At 35.9% G+C, this 8,002-nt stretch overlaps 1 protein-coding gene across 2 annotated transcripts; it reads left to right on the top strand.

Annotated features, from left to right (window-relative positions):
* Positions 1-1,225: 1,225 nt before the first annotated feature.
* Positions 1,226-7,739, top strand: SLITRK6 (SLIT and NTRK like family member 6; the record flags this gene model as incomplete). Of its 2 annotated transcripts, XR_013776224.1 has the most annotated exons (2): positions 1,226-7,364; positions 7,592-7,739. XR_013776224.1 is itself a non-coding variant. In XM_079320912.1 (1 exon), the coding sequence occupies one exon, from the start codon at positions 1,226-1,228 to the stop codon at positions 3,746-3,748; it is 2,523 nt and encodes an 840-aa protein (XP_079177038.1). In that variant the 3' UTR covers positions 3,749-7,739. The 2 variants fall into 2 exon arrangements, 1 of the variants encoding a protein (XP_079177038.1); XM_079320912.1 differs by having other exon boundaries at positions 1,226-7,739.
* Positions 7,740-8,002: the final 263 nt, after the last annotated feature.

Consider the following 8,002-nt stretch of genomic DNA (forward strand, 5'->3'; position numbering starts at 1 on the left):
GAGTTACCATTGGCCTTACTAATTAGGCAGCCTTGACAGCAAGAAACAGAGAATCTTCTCATAGACTGCAGGACAAATTAATTTGAACCAATAATTAATGATCGATTTAAAAACCTAAATATTGCTTGAAACTCCATAGCTGTATTGCAATGATGCATTTATCAAGTGTTTCAAAGTTTAAGATCATATTGAAATGTGATAATTATATTACATAACATGTGGATGATGCTGGTGATAATTTTTAATTTGTAAAACACAGTAAATTTCATATACGTTTTGCTGTGGAAATTGATGATTATAATCATTGGAAAGAGTCTAACATTAATCTCAAAAAAAGTTTGCCTTTGCTTGCTTGTTTCTTCCTTCATTTACTGCATTGTCATCTCTCTCTTTTTAATGTTGTGTATGCATATTTTTATATATATGTTGTTTGCAAACATTACACTACCGTGTGGTGTGGCCCCACTTTCACCCACAAACTACAATGCATGCATTAAAATGTAAGCAAAAAGAAATGATTACTTAGTCCACTTCCTTTTCAGTTTGTGGATACAAGGATTTCAGAGGAAACACCCTTAGATTACCATAGTTAATGCAGAACTGTAGAGAGATTCCCTGTATCCTGACAGAATGGGCTTTTGCTCACAGCACATTACTGATACAAACCAAATCTTATGTTTTCTCTTCAGCAGCTGGGTAATATTAAGCTAATCTTAGCAAGGTTCTCTTAAAATGTGCAGTGCTATGTCGTGGCACAAACATTGATTCAAAATATTATAATAGCTTTGATATGAGTTGCTTGGGACAGTAAATTTTTAGTACTATCCACTGGCAATCTGTACAGTATGTAAATAAAACTGACACACTCCTGATTGCATCCTTTTTCGGATTTCAGCATGAAAGTACTGCAGATTCCCCTTATGACTCTGTTTATTTATTCAGTACATTAAAATAAATATATATTCTCTAATTAGAAAATAATTCAGGTGTTTTGCACAGTATGATATTGTTTGGAAAGTGAAGCAGCTCGATGACAAGTATTGAGAATGTTTTTTCTTGCTGTTGCATCAGGGAAAATAAAAAAACAAAACAAAAAATACCCCAACCTCAAACTCTTTGAAATCATAACTCTAAAATTTTTCCTTTTTTTTTTTTCTTTTTTAAATTTTTTTATCCTTTCTTTTCATTTTTTTGTTTTTTTTTCATATAGAATCTGCCGGACAAGATGAAGCTTTGGATTTTTGTTCTATGCACAATTGTGGTTGCATCTGATCCTTTCCAGTCACAGCCTTCTTTTTCTTCAGTCAGAGGATCTTGTCAGAGTCTGTGTTCCTGTGAAGAAAAGGATGATACCATGATCATCAACTGTGACAAAAGAGACATCAAGATGATATCAGAAATAAATGTCCCACCATCACGGCCTTTCCATCTTAATCTATTAAACAATGGTCTGAGTATGCTACACGTGAATGATTTTGCTGGCCTTGTTAATGCTATTTCTCTGCATCTTGGTTTTAACAATATAGCAGATATTGAGCCTGGGGCTTTCAATGGTCTCAGCCTTCTTAAGCAACTTCATATCAATCACAATTCTTTGGAAACACTTAAAGAAGATACGTTTAATGGATTGGAAAATTTGGAGTTTCTTCAAGCAGACAACAATTTCATCACAGTGATTGAAGCAAGTGCCTTTAGCAAGCTCAACAGGCTTAAAGTGCTGATTTTGAATGATAATGCTATTGAGTATCTTCCTCCAAACATATTTCGTTTTGTGCCATTGACCCATTTAGATCTGCGTGGAAACCAGTTACAGACACTGCCCTATGTTGGCTTTTTGGAACACATTGGAAGAATACTAGACCTTCAGCTGGAAGACAATAAATGGGCCTGTAACTGTGATTTGTTGCAGCTGAAGATATGGCTAGAAAACATGCCACCTCAGTCCATAATAGGTGATGTTGTATGCAACAGTCCTTCAGTTATCAAAGGCAGCATATTAAGCCGGCTGAAAAAAGAATCACTTTGTCCCACCCATCCTGTTAATGAACTTGAAGACCCTTCAGGATCACTGCCCTTGGTTGTAACCACCTCTGTCAGTGATAATCATCTATCTACTAAGGTGATTCCTCTCCTGAAAGCTCCTACTAAAGAACCAAGCATAGTGCTTCATACTTCCAAGCCTACTACATTTCCAGGAATCTCTTGTCCTGTCCCTTGTCACTGCACCAGCCATATGCTCTCAGGAGTTCTTATGCACTGCCAGGAGCGAAATATTGAAAGCTTGTCTGATTTAGGACCCCCTCCTCCAAATCCTAAAAAGCTTATCCTAGCTGGAAACATCATTCAGATGCTATTGAAATCAGATCTAGTGGAATATGCCAGCCTGGAAATGCTTCACCTGGGGAACAATCGCATTGAGATTCTTGAGGAAGGCTCCTTTATGAATCTGACTAGATTACAGAAATTATATCTCAATGGCAATCACCTAACAAAGCTAAGTCAGAATCTCTTCCTTGGCCTTCAGCACCTTGAGTACTTGTACCTTGAATATAATGCCATCAAAGAAGTTTTGCCAGGGACATTTAATGAAATGCCAAAACTGAAAGTTCTCTACCTAAATAACAATCTTCTGCAGGCTTTGCCACCCCATATCTTTTCAGGTGTTCCCCTCACCAGATTAAATCTGAAAACAAATCAATTTGCTCATTTGCCTGTGAGCAATGTCTTGGATGAGCTGGATATGCTGGTACAAATTGAACTTGAAGACAACCCTTGGGACTGTACTTGTGATTCAGTTGGACTGCAAAAATGGATACAAAAACTGAGTAAGAATACCATGATGGGTGATATTTTTTGTAAATCTCCTGGGCACTTAGCAAAAAAAGAATTGAAATCCCTAAACAGTGAAGTCTTGTGTCCAGATTTAATAAACAGCCCTGCCCTACCAACTCATGCCAGTTTTGTGGTTGTGACAACTTCTTCTCCTACTGCCAACACTGCAGACAACATACTGCGGTCCCTTACAGATGCTGTCCCACTTTCTGTTCTAATATTAGGACTGCTCATTGTGTTTATTACTATTGTATTTTGTGCAGCAGGAATAGTCGTTCTTGTTCTGCACCGGCGCCGAAGATGCAAAAAGAAACAAGTGGATGAGCAAGTGAGGGACAGCAGCCCTGTCCACCTTCAGTACAGCATGTACGGGCACAAGACAACACACCACACCACGGAGCGCCCAGCTGCCACTCTCTATGAGCAGAGAATTGTTACCCCCATGGTGCAGGTGTACCACAGCCCCTCCTTCAGCCCCAAGCACACCGCGCAGCAGCAGGAGGAGGGAAGTGAGAAGGAAGCTAATGATTCCAAATATCTTCGCCGAAGTCTCCTGGAAAGAGAGAACAGTTCACCACTTACAGGTCCAAATGTCAAATACAAAGCTATAGATCAATCTGCTGAATTTCTGTCTTTTCAGGATGCTAGCTGTTTGTATAGAAACATTCTTGAAAAAGAGAGAGAACTGCAGCAGCTAGGGATCACAGAGTACCTAAGAAAAAATATTGTCCAGCTACAGCCTGACATGGAAGTTCGTTATCCTGGAACACACGAAGAGTTGAAGCTAATGGAGACACTCATGTACTCCAGGCCCAGAAAGGTTTTCCTAGAACAAACTAAAAATGAGTATTTTGAACTCAAGGCTAATTTACATGCTGAGCCTGACTATCTGGAAGTCCTGGAGCAGCAAACGTGAAGTGATGATACACTGGGCTGGGGCCGAATTTCTGTGGTTTTACTTTAAGGTGGAATCATTGTAAATAAAAGTGCCTTATAATAACACGTCAACAGTCAGAACTTAAGCACAGCAGTAATCCTAGCAAAGAAAAACTCAGGGATCACTGTGGGAAGCCATGGGGTTGTGTGCAGGTGATATGTCACACCCTAAGTTAAACAAGAATTTTTGTGTGATTGAACTGGGAGGAAGTTGCTTATTGCAGTATTCCTCATTTCGAAAAGGTGTGTATGCCACTGTCCATTCTGTTCTCTCTTTCCCAACCCATGGGTAAAAAAAAGATCATTTCGTTTACCCTTTCTTTTTTTCCCTCCATTTAATTAGATTCCTTTAAAGAAACAAAAAGACCAAAAAAAAAAAAGAAAACCCCAACACTTGTGTTTGTATTTAGAACCTTAGAGTGTATATGTTAGGTTAGTACATGCACTGCATACATGACCACTGTCTACAACTACACCTAACATACCTTTATAATAAATATGAAAGAAATTGAAATGTTATCATACTAAATGTCAGTTAAAAAGGAAAAAAGAGAAAATATTTTTGTGTATTTACCCAGAGCCTGCAAATATTTAAGTATTTTACACAGAACTTCATGTGCATTCTATATCAGTATGTGGAAGTAAAAATATGTAACTATGTTTACCCAACATCTTCAACAAAGAAAACTGCAAGCCTTTTGCTACTTTCCCTGTCTGAGAGCTTTACTTAAGTTTGGACAATCTTTTCTTGAGCTGCTATAAAATATTGTGCATCACTGGTGTTTCAACTCATAATCCTGGGCAATTTGAAAAGCTACTGAGAATCAGCTGTAAATATGTTACTGTGTTCAATAAGTTTGATTTTTTTTTTTTAAATAGATATACATATGTATATAAATAACTTCTGTGCTGGCTTTAAATATTCTTGAAGGAAATGAGTTTGCTGTGGCTAGGAATTTCCAAGTGCATATACAGGTTCTTTTCCACCCTAACCAAAAGAAACACTCAGACAGAATAACTGCAACAATACACACATGAGGAACAATAATAGTATTTAGCTATTTGTACAAATATATATTTTCTGAAATTAGATGAAAACAAAGCATTGTGGGAAATATAGATTACAAACACTTAGAACACTGCAGGTTTATTTTTGCAATGAATTCTCGCTGGATTTATATTTACTATTTATTCTGTATAATTTTGTATTTTTTTCTTTCCAACTCACAAGAAAAGAAAAAGCTTATTCCTGGCTGATTTTCAAGCTAATCAATGAACTGCTCTCTATTAATGAAAAAGAAATAAAGAGGTTTTTAAATGTCTTTTTCTTAAAGGTCACTTTTTAAAGAAGGCAGCAACTTCTGCATGCACAAGTTCGAAACTACTTGGGAATTAAAAACAATGATTCTCACTCTTGTCATGTGGACAACTGAGTGCAGTAAGGCCATTCAATTCATGTGCATGACTGATATGGTGCCAAAACACAATTTCTGACCTGCATTTATCTTCCTCCAAGCAAATCTTTCGTACACTGACTATGCATGAGGTTTTGTTTTCTAATTCCTTTGTAAAGTGAAAAATCAGCTCAATTACTTAAAGTATACATATGTATGCTAAATTTAGCATTGAAGTCTTGATAAATTCAAAGTGAAAAATATATTCTTTAGTTCAAAATACTGTCCATGTCTTACCTATTTGTATATACAAATGAGAGTTCGTCATATTCTTCTATATAAATTTCTTACAGAAAAAAATTCCAATATTACATATGAAAGTCAGATTCTCAGTTCTTTCAAATTTGCATAGACATAACAACTTTTATGGTGCTATACTAACATATGTAGTTTGAGAATCTGACCACATTTTGTCTCTGTTAACAGATCTACTTCCTTATTAATATTTTTGAGGTGTCACCAGTTTGTTATGGAAGTAAAACTTGTTGGCTTACAAAAATCAACATTTCAGTTATTAGAGAATAAGTGTTATTTCTTCTTTCTATATCTGAGAATAATTTATTCAAAAACCTGTCTATTTTGCAAGTATATGAAAAGTAAATGTGGTGACAACATATTTGTTTTGTTGTTATCTTTATTCCAAACAATGAAAGACAATGTTGAGTATTGCTTGTGCAGGTAAGGGTGAGAAAAAACAGAAAATGTAGGTACAATAGCTTTGCATTAAATTATTTATATTATGTTATTTTAGATGTATATTCAAACACATGTAAAATACACTTCATGGACATGCCATAGAATCTAAGGAAACCCATGCTTGGATCTGAGGAGCAACTGGGGAGCCAGTGGGATGGTTTAGAGCATCAAAATGACACTAGATGTCTTCGTTTAAAGAATTTAGTTTCACATAGGAAAACATTTCAAATAAATTTATTTTATGGAATAATTAAACACAGTTAAAAACTGAATTTATTTAATGGAAATAGAAAGCTCTGAATACTGAATCAGACCCATTAAATTTTTCTTTTTCAAATTCTCAGAAATCTCAAATTAGTGTAGAGAAAATATTCCAAATAAAAATGTAAATCGTTCTTGGTAACAGAGTTTATTATTTCAGTGTCTTTGATTTCAGTAGTAATTTCCAGATAAAAAATGTGTGTAAAAATAACACCCTGCAGTTGGCAAGACACGGGGAAATGGTGAATCAAGCCCTCAGGCTTAAATTTAAGAGAAATAGCTTCAGACTAAAGACAATTGCCACATGCATAGATGTCACTTTGCTTAGCTGCTAACAGTTACTTGGCAGAATGCTGAGGACAACTGTGTGGCAAACATTCTATTCCCTTGCAGTCCCAAAGCATCAGAAGGAAGAGTGAGCTAAATTGGTGTCAAAGCAAGTCAGTTACACAGCTGTACCAGAGCCTCACTCAGCAGGATTAAAGAGACCTTTACCATTGTGCTTTCCTTCAGAAGGGAGAGCCATGCCTTTCACTTTATGAGGACAACGGTGCTCTGTGGCAGTCTGTAACACTGCAAGTGGTTTGGCAGTATCCAGGAATCTCTGGGATGTGGCTCGCTGTCCACTTTCCTGTCATCATGTTGCCTACTGGGCTGCCATGTAGTGAGGTTTCATAATGAAAAGAGAGGGCTTACCTATTGCCTTATATTCAGATAGTAATTTTTCCAACTATGAGGAAAATTTATGCTGCCATAACAAAATAATGACAAGCATTTGACCTTATATGATCATTCTTCAGCTAAAGAAAGTCATTACCTGCTTATAAAAATAAAATCATGACAAAAGAAAGGCATCACATAAGGAAGAAGGATGTGATATCTATTTCTAAAAGTTCCTTGGAATATTATAACACCTGGAAATATGTCATTAATGCTATTGATGTTTGTAGAAAGCTGGGAAGGGTATTCATGAATTTTCTTGTTAAAACCTTATTGTCATATATTTTATTTTTTTTTCAGTGACAGGTACAGTTAAATGGTTTGATACATTTTTACTTAGCTAGAATAATGGAGGTTGGAAAGCCAAGCATGTTTGACGGTGTGCAACAAAGTGGATCCATTTTTCTCCTGTCAGCATGATAGTTTAATTGAGTGTGAGAACAGTGCTTCGTCAAGCACACTGGTGTAAGTGGCAGCTATGTTATTGTTGCTAGGGGACCTCAAGGTAACCAACATCACTATTTTTCACCTCACATTTGAGTGTAGAAAATACATTAAATAATACCACATACCTGTTCCCTAAATAAACATATTAAAACAATTAATTGCACATTTTTTATTTTAAACTGTTCTTATCTTTTCAGTTTCATAGAAGACAAATGCATTTCTCTTTCTTTTTCTTCCTGCTACAGGTGATTTTCCCACAGATTTTAGTACTGGTACTTGATTATATTGCCTACAGTGATGATTCTCCAAGCTTTTTAAAAGAAATAAAACCCAGCCCCACACTTAAAAAACCCTGTCTAGTAGACTATATATATACATATCAAGTAAGGTATTTGCCTAATATTTTTATACATTATTTTTCATTTGAATGACAGATCAATCTTTTTGTCATCTATTTTAGACTGAAAACTAGTCTGTACTTATTTTCAGTGATGTGTCAACCTATCAGATTTGAATATAATCCTTTTAATATGCAGTCATTGTTTCTCTGATTAGAATCTGAGGATCAATTTTCAATCCCTCTTTGCATGACAAAAATGTTCCCTGTGTGACTCCAAATGGAAGATGTTTGCCATGCACCACTTACTTACCTACAA

This window comes from Erithacus rubecula (genome assembly GCF_903797595.1).
Source record: "Erithacus rubecula genome assembly, chromosome: 1".
NCBI lineage: Eukaryota > Metazoa > Chordata > Aves > Passeriformes > Muscicapidae > Erithacus > Erithacus rubecula.